At 47.7% G+C, this 18,827-nt stretch overlaps 1 protein-coding gene across 2 annotated transcripts in view; it reads right to left on the bottom strand.

The window, feature by feature from the left end:
* The window catches only part of Ano10 (anoctamin 10), a 107,502-nt gene extending 89,248 nt beyond the window's left edge, over positions 1-18,254 (bottom strand). The window contains exons 1-3 of one of the 2 annotated variants that reach the window (XM_028767417.1): positions 18,129-18,254; positions 4,324-4,476; positions 814-1,011 (exon numbers count right to left, since the gene is read on the bottom strand). In XM_028767417.1, coding sequence (XP_028623250.1) covers positions 814-1,011; positions 4,324-4,462 — 337 coding nt within the window. In that variant the 5' untranslated portion in view covers positions 4,463-4,476; positions 18,129-18,254. The remainder of the gene's footprint in view (positions 1-813; positions 1,012-4,323; positions 4,477-18,128) is intronic. The other variant, XM_028767418.1, reaches the window with a different exon arrangement.
* Positions 18,255-18,827: the final 573 nt, after the last annotated feature.

The following is an 18,827-nucleotide window of genomic DNA, read 5'->3' as shown; positions in this document are numbered from 1 at the left end:
ACAGCCAGAGGCTGCACTCTTTAATTGTAGGATGTTTTCCATGGGGGAGGTAAGATGGCAGGATGATGCTGTGTGAGTTTGCACATCCTCGAACTCTAACAATGTTTCTAACCTTTTGGGCAAGCTGACTTAAAAGGGAAAGCCCCTTCAAACTGACTCATTACTACAGACTAGAACCAAGTATCATGAAGAATAAAGTCTGCAAGAAAACAGCAGTTCTGACAGACAAATCTTTTTATTGAGAAAAATGTCACCCAGACCACCATGTCACTGAGGGAAAACGTTCTACAGTGAGTTAATACCAAGAGGCCTAATTCCACATCCTAACTCCAAAAGCTCCACCAGGAGCCAGTGCACTTGAAACAGGCATCTCCCTTCAGAGAATCCAAGGCCCTATTCTCTCCAGAAGACTCTCTTTGAGATGCCAGTAAATTTGAGGAGACACCCACATCCCACCGTATCAGAAGCCAGAAAACTCAGGAACTGAACTTTCAAGTTAATGAACTCTTACATTTGCTATTGGGCCCATGTACAGTCATTCCTGAAATTAGAACAATGTAAATAAGGTATACGTTCTGTGTTTACCTACTCCAGGGAGGGTTGTTATAGCCCAGGAACCCTCTACAGCCTGTCCATTCATTTACTTACGCCATGGGCTACTGTTGTGCCCCAGATGCAGAACTGAGTAATCCAGTAGAGACAAAGCCCCCGAGCCTAGATATCGACTATGTGGTGCTATGCAGCACCTGATCTAGGGATCAAACAATGCTTTACAGAAAACACACTGGGGTAGGAAAAATTTCTGCCGCTTACCATGGAAGCCTTTGAAGTTGTGGCGGGTTCTGTAGGTGAAGGCCCGCATGGCGGCATCCGTACATTCCTTCACCAGGCCTATTGCTTCTGCCCCCAGTAACAGTCGGACATTTGAGGCACCCACAAGGTATAGATTCTGGTTTCCTAGAGTTTCTTTCTCACACTTATTCAGCAGTGGTCTAAACAACAGCTGGGCACCTGCCAAACACAGAGAGTGCAGTATAGAACAAAACAGACACAGACTTTCAGTGAATCAAAATCTATAAAAATGCAGGGTTTATATTGGCATAAACGATTTAAGTCTATGATTCAAGTAAAAAGAAATCTAAGGAGGTAGGGGACAGAAGTCAATTCTCGTGTGTGTGGCTGTGAGTAGCTATGGATGTGTGGATATGTGTAGCTACGTACACGTGTTGATATGCACACATGTGCATGTCGATGCCCACTGTCTTCCTCAGTTGTTTTCCTTATTTTCTGAGACATGGCCGCTCACTGAACCTGTCACTCACCAGTCTAGCTACGCTGGCTGGCTGGCCAGCAGCTCCCAGGGTCATCTGGTATTTGCAGTCTCTGCTCTGGGATTACAGACATATACCATTGTGCCTAGCTTTTTAACGCAGATAATAGAGATAAAAAGAAGTCTTCCTGCTTACATGACAATCACTCCCTCCCCCACTGACCATCTCCCCTCCCCCACTGGCCCATCTCCCCTCCCCCACTTGGAGCACCGCTGAGTTGGAGGTGGGGAGTAAGGCGGCCTGCCCTCTGAGCAGGCTCCTCTGCCGGATGCTTCTGTGGAGTTGGGCTGTTCCTTTGCACAAGAGTCCCATCTTCCCCAGCTTCCCACACACTCTGTTGGGCTCCGTGTGTCCTTTCCCAGTTCACCTCTTAGACCGTCAAGTCCCAGCTCTGTGTTTTGCATAGAGAAGCAAAGCTGACCCTCTGAGTGTGAGGAAGGCCGCAGTATAGGACAGACTTGGTGTAACTTCCTGGAGGACATGATGCCAACACTGTCTTAAAAGCAGGGCCGGGCAGCTGACTCTCCTCACTTGCTCTCATTCACCTAAGTCTCTGACTTACCGTTGCCTAGTCTACACTGACAGCTCTATCCTCTGTGCTCTGGCTAGGTCTCCCCTTGAGACACTGACATGAGGGAACCCTGCCCATAGCTTTACTCATGAGCCTCTCTGTAGTCTGACTTTCCACTGCTGACTAGGGATGTCCAGAATTCTAGACTACAGCCCTTTCCTTCAGAAACAAAGGATCCCACTGTTTCACTGGATCCTTCTGAGATACTTTGCACTGGACCTAGTTTTGTTTTCTTTTTCCTGGAAGTTCTGTTGTGCTTAATCTCCAGGGTTCTGGAACTTTCTTTCACTGGTGTAGCTAGACACAGGGTATACCCTCTCCCTGGACGCCGGAATGGGTCCTGAGAGTCTGTCTGCTGATTTCTCATTTCCCTGCCCTCTGACTGGTGTGTACCTCTGAGCTGGGGCTTGTCCTTGCCCTCCAGCTTTGCTCTCTGCTCTTGGAGGCCTTGACAGTGTCATCTCAGCCACTGGGTGATTCTTCACCTGGAATTTTATGCTTCACTTTGTAAAAGCTGCTTTTCCCACAAGACTGTCTTCCAACACACTCTTCACTTGTGGTAGCTTCTGTCTGCTTCCTCTTCGTGGGCTTCACTGTCTTCCTATGTCGGACACAGGGCAGTCTTCCTCCCGTTGGCTCTTGTTTAAGAAAGGGACCACAAGGGGCTGACATCCTGAGAGCTGAGGCGGGATCATCCACATGTCCTTTAATGGATAGAGGCCTCAAAAGGTCACTTCCTGGACCATCCCCTGGTTTCTCTGGCTCATTCTTTGTCCTGAATGGATGCCCCTGAGAAATTCAATGTCCCCTGGATTGTTGGAAGTTTTGTTCTTGCATTTTGGAAAGTATATTAGATGTGAGGCCGGGGGTAGGAAAGGAGAATGGTGTCTTCCTTCCCAGTGGACTCTTCCTCTAGCTTTCCACAGAAGTGAGAGTGACCCTGGGTGGCAGCACCCTGTGACTGCTGTGCAGAGCCTGCAGGTCTTCAGAGCCCTGCTGTCCTCCCCTTCTGGGGTCTCTAGCGTGCCAACCTGCTTCTCAGCCATCAGATCCTACAGGATTTTGTATTTTTAAAAATGGTCCTTCTGGTTTTGGTTTTTGTTTTTTGTCTTGGTTGGTTGGTGGTTTTTCTTTTTGTTTTGTTTTGTTTACCATGGTTTTAACAGGAGGTCAGAGACAATAAAATCAAAAGTGGTCTAGTAAATACACATCTTTCCCCTGAGGATCCAGAGTGCTTTCTGCTACAATTGCCCAAGTGGGGCAGTGCGACTGTCCCCTCTCCCTCGATAATATCCCTGAAGGCACAGGACCAGAGCAAAGGAAGCTGAGGACCCATAGCAGCTACTCTGAAATCACAGAAATGTGAGGAGGAGGCTCCAGATCGATTAACTGAAAACATCTCAAATTTATACAGGCAACTATTCTTTCCCTTTGGTTCAATTACTTTTAAAAACATTTTATTTCCACTTTTATCCAAAAATCTATTCTTAAGGCATCAACTTACAGTCACCATCACTGGCTTAAGGCCTCAGCTGGCATGGCTAGTGGCTCTGTGTGTCCTAGGGGCTGTCTGCTCATCCAAAGCCCTCAGCTTTGTCACCAGCTCAAGCTCCTGTTGCTCTTCAACAGAGGTCTAAGCCAGTGTTTGTCATTATCTCCCACATCCCACAACATGGTGTCAAAGTGTCCCCAACCCTTTCGTCTGCCTTCATGTATTATAGCAGGCAGAATGATGACTCACATGTGTGTACTGCATATCTCACACATGTGTACTGCATACCTCACATGTGTGTACTGCATATATCACATGTGTGTACTGCATATATCACATGTGTGTACTGCATATATCACATGTGTGTACTGCACACCTCACATGTATGTACTGCATATATCACATGTGTGTACTGCACACCTCACATGTGTGTACTACATACCTCACATGTGTGTACTGCACACCTCACATGTGTGTACTACATACCTCACATGTGTGTACTGCATGCACACTTTACACATGTGTATGGTACACTGCTCTGACAGTTCATCAGGTAACGGGATTGTCACTCAATGTCTAGAAATCACGGTTTGTTTTCTCCACCTGGGCAGTGTTCACAGGCAGAGATCAGATGTGTCCCTTCCTTGGCATCATAGTGACCCATGGTGCTCAGCAGGTCGTGTCTGCTCACATGACATGTATTTATGATGCTCCTACCATGTGCCAAACTCCCTCTGGGAACTGCGTTAGGCATGGCCTTTGGAAACATGTGGAAAGCCTCTAACAGGGCTCACGATCTAGTGCTGACTGAAAATCTCCTTTCAAGCCCCAATAGGTCATACAGAGCCCAGAGATAGCACCTAAAACACATTTGCAGATCGTATCAGCCGCTATCACGACCAAGCTGGCAGAGTAACGTTTTTACTAACCTCCATCTTTCTTTTTGGCAATGATTCTGTTTTTGAGCCATTCTTTGGTTTCTTCCTTGACGTCCTGGGCGAGTTCTATGACCACCAGAGGTGTGAAGGAGCTCTCACAAGTATCCAAGTTTGATAAAGTCACTCTCATCTTTTGCAAACTTACTGAAAATTAAAATAAAAAGCAAAATCCAGTTATCCTGGAGGAAAAGCAATATGCTACTCACTGCACTGTGCTGTATAAGCAAGCCACTACAGAGATGTCTTCTCAAACTACACAAGCTAAAGTGGTATACTAAGAACACAAGCCAGGATGTCTACTTCTAGCAAGCCTACTGCTGAAGATGATAACACACATATGCACACACGCGCGCGCACACACACACATACACACACACACTTTTTTATTACTTTTTTTTTTGAGACAAGGTTTCATTACGTAGCTTATACCCCTGGCTGGCTTGGAACTTGCTATGTAGATAGACCAGGCTAGCCTCACACTCACATAGATCTACCTGCCTCTCTACTTCCTGAGTGCTGGGATTAAAGGTATGCACTATAACACACTACACATAATTAGAAAAAAGTCTGTCCCAAAGTCTCTGAAATGGTGAAATGAGAACAAGAGGCCGACACAGTCTTCATTTTAGGCCCAGGCCTGACTCCAAAAGGAAAGTCATCCCTTCCAGGAACCATATGGGGGGTTATGATGACCATAAACCCCCCAGTCATCAGTCCCAGGAACTGGGCCTTAGGAACAGGCCATAAACTCTAGGAACAAGGCCATAAAATCACTCCTCCATAGAACAGTCTGGAGGTAACCACAGAGATGGAGAAACATCTTCTCTTAGGATGGGCATCTGTGCTGGGCAGCCTTATATGACTTGAATATCTTACCCTGTGGTTAAATGTTCATGACACAGGAATGCAGTCCACTGACCACCTGGACACCAGCCAACCAGAATTGACCCACGTAGCATCCCTAGCACCCACCAATGAAGTTTTAGATTACTGAACCGTAGCTAAATTCCCCTCATTCCCTATAAAAAGGTCTGTGCATCTTTGTCATCATCACCATTTTTGAAAGTGGTTGACCCCTGTGTGCAGGCTTTTTCCTTTTGCAAAATAAAAACACCCTTGTAAATTGCATATGTGAGTGGTAGTCTCTGTGTAGTGTTTTCAGACTTAACCTTTTGTTGCATTGTTCAGGAAGTGCCTGAGACATTTAGTGTTTGACTACCAGTGGGTAAGTAAGCACTCTGCCTGTGTGTGTTCTGTGCTCCTGTATGCCTAGACAATCTAACTCTGAGTGGCTTAAGCCAATTTCTGGAGGCCCAGGTGATTCAGCTGGCTGTACCAGTGGAGCTGTGCCAAGCAGGTTGAGAGATGTCTCTGACCCACCTGAAGGGGACTTGGAGATCCGTCTGAAAGGAACTTGATCCCTGATCCCATTGGTAGTTCTGACAGAACATGGCAGTTCACTGCTGCCACACAGAACCCCCTTGAAAGGCAGGCCTTCATTCCAAATGTTGGTTCTTTTTCTCACACTGTACTGGTACATTTCTGTTTGTATTGTCCTTTTGTGTCTCTATTTGTAACTGTCTTGATTCTAAAACTGGGCCCACCCAGTTCCACCCGAGTCGTGTGTTAGATCAAGGTCTGTAAATTAGCACCAGACAAGGACTTCATGTGGAAAAGAAAAAGACGTCTGTCTTTTACAGAAATGACTGACCCACCTTCAATGTGAGATGGCCAGAATTAAAAACCCTATGACCACCCCACCATCTATAGGGTTAAGGACGTTGTCTATGGAAAACCAGGCCACTGGGATCAGGTTGCCTATATAACTACCTGGCAGACTCTGATGGAAGAGCCTCCTGCCTGGTTAACCCCTTCCTTCCTCCCCCTAGGGGCTGTCATTACTATGGCAGTGAGAAAAAAGAAAAAAGAGAGGGCCAGGTCATCAGCTCCCTTCTCTCCCATCCTGCCCCCCTCAGGAGATTTGAAGAGGAAGTTCTCTCTCCACCCTTCACTCCTTTTTCACCATCAGGAAACCATGTGTGGAAATCTGGGGCAGGAGGGGAATGACAGAGGGGAGTGGGGAGACAGAAGCCAGGGCAAGAGAAGCTGTGGGAGAAATGGCAAATCCACCACATGCTGGGGTGGAAGAACCAATTCTACACTTCTCTATGTGTATCCCCCGACTCCATACACAGGGAAGGCAGCAGTTTGTTCACTGGCCTTTCTGCACTAGTGACCTCTACAATTGGAAGTTACAAAATCCCAAATTCTCTGAAAAGCCTGCAAAACTTATTGATTGTTAGACTCTGTTCTTTTCACCTATCAGCCTACATGAGATGACTGCTACCAATTGCTCCAGGTCCTCTTCACCAATAAAGAGAGAGAGAGGAGCCTGACCAAGGTCTGGAAATTGGTTCTGTGTCCAGACAGGTCAACAACTACAAACCTGATCACACTGAGATGAGTTCTCCTTTACCTGGTCTAACTGGGACTTCAACACAGTGGCAGATAGGGAGAGATTAAAGGTCTACCTCCAGACTCTAATGGGGGGACCTCTGGGCAGCTGCAAGGCAGCCCCCAAATTTGTTCAAAGGAAGCCAGGTATGGCAGGAACAGGATGAATCACCAGGAGCCTTTCTGGAAAGGCTGCTAGAAGCTTACTGACTTATACACCGTTAAACCCAGAGGCCAAGGAAACCAGTAGGCAGTAAATATGGCCTTTGTCAATCAGGCAGCGCCAGACAGTCACCGAGGTCAGGATTACAGAAGGATCAGTGTGCTTATTGTAAGAAGGTAGGACTTCCTACAAGGAAAGTGAATGCCCTGAGTGGAGACCTACACAGAAGCCAAGGTGCTGGAGCTGGAGGAAATGAGGGATTGGGGGAGACAGGGTCAGCACCCCTCTCTGAGCCGTGGGTAGCCCTAAAAGTAGAGGGGAAGCCCATCAAGTTCTGGTGGACACAGGGGCACAGCACAACCTCTGAGGCCAGTATCTCAAAGACAAGCCTGGGTAGAGAGGGTGTACTGGCTGGTTTTGTGTCAACTTGACACAAGCTGGTGTTATCACAGAGAAAGGAGTCTCCCATGAGGAAATGCCTCCATGAGATCCAGCTGTAAGGCATTTTCTCAATTAGTGATCAAGGAGGGAGGACCCATTATGGGTGGTGCCATCCCTGGGCTGATAGTCCTGGGTTCTATAAGTAAGCAGGCTGAGCAAGGCAGGGGAAACAAGCCAGTAAGTAACATCCCTCCATGGCCTCTGCATCAGCTCCTGCTTCCTGACCTGCTTGATCTCTAGTTGTGACTTCCTGTGGTGATGAACAGCAGTGTGGAAGTGTAAGCTGAATAAACCCTTTCCTCCCCAACTTGCTTCTTGGTCACGATGTTTTGCGCAGGAGTAGAACCCCTGGCTAAGACAGAGGGCAACAGGATCAGACTCATAGACTCATAGACTGCCTGAAGGCTGGTTGATTTAAAAGAGGGCTGAGTACCCCAGTCTCTCACAGTCACCCCGAATGCCTGTGCCCCTTGCTGGGAAGAGACTTACTGACTAAAGCGGGAACTCATATCCACTTCAGTCCAACCAGGGTCTCTGTGACAGACCAGGAAGGAAAAGCTGTGCATGACCTTACCATGGCCTTAGGAGATGAATACAGACTATTCACAGACACCCCCACCCTCACCCCCACCACCTCCCACTCTGGGGAAAGGAGGGAAGCAGGGGAGCCTGCTGCGATGTTGGATCCAAGAGATCCCAGAAGCCTGGGCAGAAACGGGGATCTGGACTGACCAAGCACAGACCCTCCCCCCCAATGCGAGTACAGATGAAGGCCAAGGCGACACTGGTCCCCATCAAACAATACCTAATACTCAAGGAAGCCAAGTGTGGGGGGTGTCCCTCACATCAGGTGCTTAAGGGACTTAGGCACCCTCATTCCTTCCCAGTTGGCCTTGAATGACCCTCTGGGTTAAGAAGCCCAGCTCTACTGACTGTAGGCTGGTACAGGGACTCCGAGAGGTAAACAAGTAGATTGAGGGTATCCACCCACCCCACAGTTCTGGCCGGGAGACCTGGTAACCATCAAAAGACACCAAAAGGAAACATTGGAGCCCAGCCAGAATGAACCATACCCTGTAATCCTGATCATACCAACAGCAGTCAAGGTCGACAGGGTCCCAGATCGGACACACCATTACCACGTAACACCAGTCAAACCACCCTTAGATCCAGACAGCTATCCATCCAAGGCCAGCACTGGACTATGGTGAGCTGTCACCTACCCATGAGACCCACTTAAGCTAAGAACTCAAAAATTCTTGCCTCACACCACTCCCCCCCCCCCCCCCCCGCCCCCCCCCCCGCTGAGCCCTAAGCAATGCTAAGTCTCCAAAGGGTTTCATCTACCTGCTCCTTATATTTGCTCTGCTTGGAGAAAAGTACAGAGTTTAACACTGACTGGTCCAGTGAGTACCACCTTTCCTGTTTTTAATCCAGACCTTTACATTCTGGCCACATATATATAGAAGGATCCAGGTCCAAGAGGTAAACCCTGTTCGTCATATCCGGAACTGCAAGACACTCAAGCAACTTGCTGGAAGGACTGCCAAGAACGATGATTTGCAACCATTTAACTCCATGCATGCCCAGGGACAAGTGACTATGGGACTTACAATGATACAGAAGGCTTTTTTTTGCCATAAATGGAGTTGTGAGACCAACGACTCATGGGTATATAATAATCAGGATCTTATCCAGATAGGCAGGACAATGAGCCCAACTCGTGGGGGACTGATGGGCTCAACATGGGTAAGAACCTCACCCCATCTCAATAATGTAAAAGGGACAAAAGAGCAGAAGATGGGCGGTTGGCAAGGTTTGAGGCTTAACGTTGTATCATGGACACAATAGGGGACTCTTCTTCCAGATACAAAAATAAATAGTCCTGTCTGGACTGCCCCCCTCTCCCCAGCTACAGGACCAGTAGCACTGGCAATACCAATGCCTATCCTAAAAACCACAACATCAGCCTCAGCTTCCCTCCTCCATTATAAGCTCGGTCTTGCCCCCAGTCATCACACCCCTCCTTAGGGCCTTCAACCGTCCTGTTTAGACGGCTCAACCTTACCTTTAATTGTATTAACTCCAGCATTAACCTCACCCAGGCCCCACACTATACCACCTGGGCTACCACAGTTAACCTGTCCACACTCCTAAAAAGCCCCACCAAGGTGTTCCTGGGTGTGGACCCCTCTCCTCACCCTTCAAGCAGTGAAGCAGTGACCAGAAAGGTTCTATGTGTAATAGGAAAAGGGGGAAGACTAATCAGAAACCCACCCATGTAACATCCCCAGCACCCACTAATGAAGTTTAGATTACCAAACCCTAGCTAAAATTCCCCTCGTTTCCTATTAAAAGGTCTATGTGCCTTTGTCTGTCATTGTCACCATTTTTGTAAGTGGGACCCTTGCATGCAAGCTTCTTGCTTTTGCAAAATAAAAACACTCTTGTCAATGGCATATATGAGTGGTGGTCTCTGTAATGGCACTTTCAGACTTAACAAAAACAATGGCATCACCCACAGCAAGAGGAAACAGAGTGCTTCCTGGGAGCAGCTATCACGCTATGTTAAGGACTCAGAGGTGAGCAGAGCTTTGGTCAGCTGGGAGAGGCTCCCTTTACTGATTGCCCATTGCACAGGAAAGGCTGGCCTAAGTGTCTACTCACCTAATTCCACTAAATCCTCCTAATAGATACATAATTTATTACTTTCCCCTTCTTGTTTTTAAATAAAAGAACCAATTAATTTGTGTGTGTGTGTGTGTGTGTGTGTGTGTGTGTGTGTGTGTGTGTAGGTTCAAAAATGTAGGCCTTTGGATCCTTCAGAGTTTAAAGTGTCTATGGGCCCCCAGTTTGTTACATTGTAGATGCTGGAGTCTGAATACTTCAGCAAAATTAAATGTTTCAAAGATAAGATAACAAAAGTTACAAAACAAAACAAAAAAACACAAACAAAAAACTTCAACAGCCACAAAACAACAACCTGATCAGAGGTTCCACACTCCAGTGACAAGTACTGAGGAATCAATCAAATTAGAGATTCAGCAGAACAGGGGACTGCAGGTGAAGGGCCTATGGGTGAGGAATCGAATCAAATTAGAGATTCAGCAGAACCAGGGGACTGCAGGTGAAGGGCCTATGGGCTCCTCTTCAAGTTTTTAGTTGACAGGACAGAGCACCAAGGATAAACAGTGGCTCTCATCACTTTCTCCAGAGCTGAGAGGCAAAAAGCCTGTCTCGCAGTGTGGGGATGAATGGGGCTGTTTGCATAATGTCTTTAAATAGGCTAAACTAAGGACTGGAAGCTTCTTGCCCGAGGCCTTCCATGGGCAGGAGAAGGCGGTCCCTTCCTGTGGAGTAAACAAAAGCATAAGGGACAGAGTTCACACAGGACCCAGAAGTCTGCATTGAATGTAGGCACAATCAGCTGTGACAAGAGACCAAGGACCAAGAGGGAGTCCAGCCAAAGGCGGGACACTAGTCTGCAGTTAAACCACTTGACAGACACTGAATGACCACTCCCCCTTTTCACCCTTGCACACGTCTGGACTACTTGTGCTAGTCTGCTTGTGTTACGTGGACATAGACTAAACTCCAGCTACTAGTAGGTGAGAGATCAAGAACTACAGGCCAGAGCACCCTGGGGCGGGATCAAGCCTCCTCCAGGCTTTTCCCTCCTTGTCCAGAGACCCTGGGGTGGTAGAGACAGAGAGCAGGCTGCTTTCCTAAACCACAGGAGGGGCTGTATGCCCACCAGAACACCTCCCTTGAGCTGCTACTGACCATGACCTTATGCTCACAGGAGCTAAGACACATACGCCTCTCACTACTGCAGCCCTTTGTTTCCTTTCTGTAGTTGGGGTTTTGGTGAAATGCAGCCTTTTCTTACATGCTGTAATAGTCATTTTCCTCATCGCTGTGACAAAACAAGCTAGCAGGAAACAAGAAGAAAGGACTGATTCTGGCTCTCAGTGTGAGGAGACACAGTCTACTGTGGTGGGGAAGACGTGACAGTCACCTCCACGGAGCAGGAATTTGAAGGAGCAAATAGAGTTTGCTGGGCACCTACATTAGTCAGTCTCTGCGTTCTGACTTGAGATGGCATGTGACCCACTGTCTAATGCTTGCACGGCCAATCTCTCAGCTGTGACGCACTCCACAGGCACCTCTAAGCCAGGCTTCTCCAGAGCAAGCCCCCGGCACTTTACTTACTGTTAAGGCTATGTGTGCCTCCATCCTGTGTGCCTCCATCTGTTTCAATGACTCTAAGTTTGAAAGCTCACCTGCACACAACACTGTGACCACGGCTTCTGCAACTCATCACACACAGACTGCCTGGTTTAGACTGATCAACTTTTTCTCCCTGCCCTAAAAATAGTGTAGACTTTGTTTGGATCTGGCCTATAATAGGCTTTTGAAATCAATACTGGGTTTCAATTATACACTCCCACTACAGGGGCCTTCTCCAACGCATGTCCAAATACTAACTTCCATAACCCATGTGTGGTTAGCTTTAAATGTCAATTTGACACAACTTAGAAGCTCCTTACAGAGAAACCTCAGTTGAGGAAGTGTCTGGATACTGTTGGCGTGTGGCTATGATGTTGGGAGAAGGTCTTGACGGTTAATTGGTGTAGAAGACGCAGAGCATTGAGGGTGGCACCTAGGCTGGGCCATGAAATGTGCAAAAGTGAAGAATGGTAGCTAAGCATGAAGCAGCCAAGCTGCTTGGGTGCATTTGTTTCTCTCTGCTCTTGGCGATGGATGTCATGTGACCAGCTGTCTCTAGCTCCTGCCTCTGGCTTCCCCTCCACGATGGACTATAACCTAGACCTGTAAGCTGAAATAAGCCCTTCCCCCCACCATGTTCCTTTTGGTCAGGGCGTTTTATCCCAGCAGCAGAAAGTTAGAAGACTGTATCTCAAGATGCTTCAGATGCTGTGTGACAATGCACAGGAACCACGGGTCATCATGCTGAGTTCTTCATCCAAGCCTGGACCTGCTCTGCTTCTAAGACTAGACCTGCTGGGTTGGGAGTGGTTTAGCTGTAGACCAACAGGCTACGTTCTAGGAAGACATCAACTAGTGCTTCCAAACAGCTAATGGTTTCTTCAGAATAGTTCACAAGTCTTGGCCCTCAAAGGGGCCATGGCTCGGCTCCACAGCCTTCTGAATATAAACAATAACCTCAATCAACATGTGTCATGTGCTTGGTAGAAAGCGACTGTCTAGCTGGGCGGGGGCACCTGTGGAATGAGAGGAGACCTGGGACAATAAGGACATAAAGCGCCTGCTCAGCAGCAACCCGCCTCTGAGGAGTCTATCGGAAAGACTGGCTTTCTTCCTGACACACTTTCAACTGACTGCAGCAGGAGACTGGCAGGAAGGCACATCCCTGTCCTATAAACTGAGGGACTTCCTAGTAGATGGCCTGGGGCACAGAGCACCAGGGTGCATCTCTGTGGTATCTGCACTATCGAGGCTGAAGGAAAAGGACCGAGAGCTTGAAGCCAGCCTGAGCTGCATGGTGAGGCAGTAGTCCACTAAGGGAATGGGAGGCTTAGCTTATGGCCTCCACAACATAAATAATATCAGTAAGCATGCGTTGTGTGTTTGCTACAACCATGCCATGATAGAGCCAACAGCAAGTGAGAACAGACGACACCCCCTTGCTTAGAGAACACCCAGTCTAACAGCAGGCATCCTTGTGCCAGGTCATCAGAGTGGGCTCAGGGAAGAGGAACCAGGAGGCAGGGAAGACTGAAAAGAGGGCCTGCTTAGTCAGTCTCTCTCTCTCTCTCTCTCTCTCTCTCTCTCTCTCTCTCTCTCTCTCTCTCTCTCTCTCTCTCTCTTTGGTTTTTTGAGACAAGGTTTCTCTGTGTAGCCCTGGCTGTCCTGGAACTCACTCTGTAGACCAGGCTGGCCTCGAACTCAGAAATCCACCTGCCTCTGCCTCCCAAGTGCTGGAGTTAAAGGCTTGAGCCACCACTGCCCGGCCCTGCTTAGTGGTGGCTGGGGAATGACAACCTTCTGTTTGTCACACATAAAGCATGGCTTCCACCTGGAGTAAATGAGAACTCCAGAGGAGAGAGAGCAGAGTGTTCAGTGGACAGGCATCAAAGGTCAGCTGGCTGAACATTCTCCATTGTCTGATGTGTGAATAGTCTACCTTATTCATAAACACCAGGTCATAAAACAATCTTGCTGAGAAAACCAGAACAGGCTTCTTTTCAAAGCAGGTACATGAGCACTCTGAGAAACCCATAACAAACACTGCCTACTATTCATCCTCACTTAAGAGCCTCTGTGCTATTCATTATCCGAGGCAGACACTTAACAGTATTGGCAATATATGGCAAGCAAGTGATACTATCCCCCACCTGCAGACCTCCTGGAAACGGACAGGACGACGACGAGGACAACAACAACAACAACAACCAAAACCCACACACTAAACACAAAGACACAACTGTCAAAAGAATCATACCAACCACATCTGAAAAGACTTTCAAGGTCACTAATAACACAAATGGTAACAAGATACATCCCTATTGCCAAATATATCCCTATTGCCAAAGCAAACCAGCAGTAAGAAACATGTCTACATAGTAACAACAGGGTTATTTCCAAAAATGTATCCCAAGAAGAAAATTAAACAGTGTATCTAGACATTATTACCACTTTATTAATGAAATTTGTCTCTAAAGGATCTTTAAAGCAAATGTGAATATAAAAATTCATTATTTTATTGTATTTGTATACATATGCAAAAACACAACAAAGACAGCCTAATATGTTGTGGTATTACAGGACCACTCACAAAAGGAAACAGTCCAATATATTCATTAAAAATTATATTTGGAGGCTGGAGAGATAGCTCAGTGGTTAAGAGCACTGACTGCTCTTCCAAAGGTCTTGAGTTCAATTCCCAACACCCACATGGTGGCTCACAACCATCTGTAATGGGATCTGATTCCCTCTTCTGGTGTGTGTAAAGACAGAACACTCATATAGATAAAATAAACAAATATTTTAAGAAATTATACTTAGTTATTATTAGATCCCAACCCCTCTCATAATGTTTTAAGAAAACTGTACTTAAGACTTCATGTAAAATGTACACTAAATACACAGTAATACCAGAAGATGATCTGAGTTCAAATTCCTAGGACCCACATAAAAATCCAGATGTGGACATGCACATCTGTGATCCCAGAGCTGTGAGAGAACAGGAACAGAGGGATCTCTGTTAAGGTGGTGCTGGCCACCATCTTAATTCCAGAGAGAGACCTGTCTCAAAGGTCTCAATGGGCAAAGAAGAATAAAGTCAGAATCCCAATTCCTCCTCTGGCCTCAGAAAGGGAGTGCACAGGAATGCACACCTGCCATACATGTGCACATACACCACACACACACAATTTTATTTTTATCACACCACCGGAATTGCTTAGGTTCCATTGTGAGCATGCAAACCATGTGAGGAGGGAAGCAGGCAGGCTGTGATCATAGCCTGTGTGGACCAGCTGCTTGTCAGTACCTATGCTCAGTTACACAGCACTTGTGTCATCCACTGAGCTGCAGCGTACCAGAACAGGTTACTGAGAGAGCAGGCCCACTCTTCCACCCAGATCCTCTCCTTCCTCCTCCCACCTGAGAGTGGCCTCTGCTCTGAGTATTTGTCTCCCCACTGCAATAGCACTCAGATGTTCTCTCCTCACCCCTTCTTTATATAATGATACCTCTTGGATGGCCCTGTCTGGGGGGTTCCCATACCTCTCTGTGCTCTGCATGCAGCAGGTATGGGTGTGACATTCTTTCACATTATAGTAACTGCTCATAGGATGCTGGTCTGCCCCGGTCTCACCTGGCTCACTGGAAGCCCTGATAAGTAAGAGGTGTCTTGTGAAAGCACTCTTGGCTAAACTGAGTTCTGTGACTCACTTTTGCCAGGGACTGCAATGGGCATTTGCTCTGCCATTACCACACAGAGGAAACAGAAAGGAGGAGCCAAGATACTAGACAGTGTGAGCTTTAGTGTGCAGCAGGCATGGCTGTGGCAGGGGCATCAGACCTCCAGGGCACCAAGGGGTAGAATGGTTTTCTCCCTTGTGTTCAGCTTCTCCCTGGTCAGGACAACAGTCAGAGTGACCAGAAAGCTGAGCAGCCAAGGTTTCTCAGAGGCCCTGCACAGACTCCAGAAAGCTATAGTGGGCTGTGTTCTCTTTCACCATGTGTTGGCTTACCAATAGAGTACAGACACCGACTGTAGATAAACAGGGTTTTCACATTAGCCACCGGATCCTTCGGAGGACACCTTTGTTAAATGCTCAGGACATGCCGTAGCTAAGGACAAAACGATCCTAGCATGCGTGTGAGACTGGTGTGCTCAGATCTGCAAGTCACTTAGTGGGACTGTGTCAGCTGCTTTCCTGTGTTCTGCAACTGTTGTACTGAGGACATACAAGGATGAGGGAAGCTGGCACATGAGAACTCTAATGTCTTTGTAGATACTTAAAAAACAAATCATCTCAGAATAAAAATCCTTTATTCCCCAAATCTCTTATTTTCCCCTTCAGTCAAAACAATGGCTTCAGATCACATGTGACACTGTCTTAGAGTTTCTATTGCTCTGATAAGCACCACAACCAAAAGCAACTTGGGGAGGAAAAGGTTTGTTTGGCTTCCATCATCAGGGAAGTCAAGACAGGAACTCAAAGCAGGAACTCAAGCAGAGCCCATGGAGGTGACGCTTACTGGCTTGGTCAGCCTGCTTTCTTATATAACCCAGGGCCTCCTGCCTAGGGCTGTGGACGGATTAATCAAGAAAATGCCCCATAGATTTGCGTATGTGTCAGTTTGATGGAGGCATTTGTTCAGATGAGGATATTTTGTGTCAAGTTGAAAACAACAGCCACAAAAATCAAAAACAACAGCCAGGACAAACACTCAGCATTCTGAGCTGGCATCTTCCAAAAGCTGGTGCTACTGTGTATAAACCCAGAGAGTTACAGATAATCCATCTATATACTGTAAGGGACTGGCTTGAAGTAGCATAGGTAGCATTTAAACACTTACCAATATAATTGCCTTGACCAGCCCTAATTCTTCACCCCAAAGCATGTATTAAAGACATAGCTGAAATACTAATGTTATTTTAAAAATGAGTAGCTGGTTGTTTCGTGTGAATTTTTAGTGATCAAGGAAAATGGTAAATAAGAAAATGTTAAGTTGGAAAAAGTCACAAATTAATATTGGAATATTACTCCATTAATTATATGTGTATTTATAATACACAAAAGGAGAGAACTGGCTCCCAAAATTTGACCTCTGACCCCTACACACATTCCATCGAATGTGTACACTTACATTCACACACACACAATAATAAGTAAAAAATACTTTTAAATATACAAACTAGAGAAAGACAAAATGTTACCAGAGGTCATAGAGTTCAGAGCATTTCTACTGAGCGAACGTTCCTACAGGACATTTACATTCTCAACTTTATCCTCTTTTCTGTGTTCCAAGTTTTCTAGCTTTCCCCTTTACACAATCATACACACATGCACACACACCTACACTACAGTCTATCCAAATGCACACGAACTCACATGCACATTATAATTTTAGGCCTTCCCTATGTATGTCTGTTATTCTGTATCTCTCATTTCTCATCAAAAGGACCTAAATTTGGCCTCCAGAACGCACCATAAGCCACGCAGTAGAGTGCTTCTGTAATCCCAACTCCAGGAAACACAGGAGGCAGAGCCAGAAGAACCCTAGGAAGCTGGAGGGCTGAATGGCCTAGAGTCGGCAGTACAGCAGCAACAATGGAAAGACACAAAGACATCCTCTCTCAAACACGGTGGAAGGCGAGGACCCACACCTGTGTCCTCTGTCCGGTACAAGCCTGTGTGTATCTGTATGCCTACACTCACACGTTAACACGAACACACAGACAAAAACAACAACAACAACAACAACAAGCAAAACTATATGCCTGGTAAAGTCACAGCCTCTTTGTCTATATGAGTGCCCTCGCCCTCGGACGTGCCTGCCAGGTAAACAGCAAACATTTCCCTCCCGGTTTATCCTGGTTAAGAGAGGCATGGTTGCATTTTAAATTGTTTAAAGACAGAAAGAGTCCTTAGAAACATCTAGTCTTCTAGGTTACTGTGACTTTAAATGGAAACCAGGCAATTCACAATGCACATGAAACTTTTAAAATTCCCGGGATTCGATTACAACACCAGGGTTAAAGGGAACGCGATTCAACTGTGGAGTGGGAACGAACTTGAAGAGTACTTCAGTCAGGCCGTCTATGCACCGCCTCAGCTAGGGGAATAAACAGGGTTTCGAGTGGGAACAGGACTCTGCACCCGTCACCCGAGTCATGCGACACCTATCACGGAAAACGCACAATGGGCCCGGTCAGAAACCTCAAACCGGATCTGTCCGCAGCCCTAGAGACCGCGAGCTGTGACACAATCAAGGCCACCAGGAGCCCTCCCGAAGTGTCAATCAGAGTAGCCCAGCACCCCAGGACCCCACGAGTCAGGCAGAGCCGGCCCCGCCCCAGGCCCGACACAAGTCCAGAGACGGCCGACATCCCCCTGCCTCCGCAGGCTCTCACACCCTTGCGGATCTCCAGCCCCGCCCAACGCTGCCGCGTCTTTTTTCCCAGTGGAGGGGGATCCCCAGCGGGCCCACTGTACGAGCTGCGCCCCTCCCCACTCACCGGCCGCCCACGCGGCGTCCTAGGGGGCGGCCTGAGCCGGGAGAACCAGGCCCGCGGCGCTAAGGCGGAGCGGACTGGATGCGGGACCGGGGCGTGGCGCCTTAGGCCGAGAGGAGGCGTCAACGACCGTGCAGGGCGGGGCCTTCCGGCTATCACTTAGCCTGGAGGGCGGGATCACAGTAAAAGAGGCGGTGCCTTAGCGGTTGTAAATCCGGAGGAAACGGGGCGGAGGTATCAGAACGAAACTTCACTGGCTGTCGCTCGGGAGAGGGGCGGGGCCGCGGCGGGAGGGGCAGGGCCCTGAGGGTTGTCATTTTAGTGGGCTGTGGCGGCGCTGAATGGGCGGGGCCTCGTCAGCTTGTCACTACGGTGAGCCGAGTTGAAGGCGGGGCTGTAGTGAGTGGGGTGGGGCTTGGCCTGCTGTCACTCAAGGCAGAGAGGGAGCCTAGTCGAGAGGGGTGGAGCCTCGCTGGCGGTCTATGTGGTGGGATGCCGGCTAGTTCTCTTGCCTCGCTCCTTACACCTCCCTTAATCTCTTAGACCAGAACCCAGTTTGAGCACGAGCTTCGTTTTAGTTGTACCAAACTTCCAGTTGATGAGAATCTCAGATCAGATTTATTACTGAAACCTCACCCTTCAGTGGTTCCCACCCCCTTTTCCTATCTACCCTTTAGCCTCCACCCTCCACACCCTTCCAGC

Source organism: Grammomys surdaster, unplaced genomic scaffold (genome assembly GCF_004785775.1).
Source record: "Grammomys surdaster isolate TR1022 unplaced genomic scaffold, NIH_TR_1.0 172, whole genome shotgun sequence".
Lineage (NCBI taxonomy): Eukaryota > Metazoa > Chordata > Mammalia > Rodentia > Muridae > Grammomys > Grammomys surdaster.
This window is presented reverse-complemented; position numbering and strand designations above follow the sequence as displayed.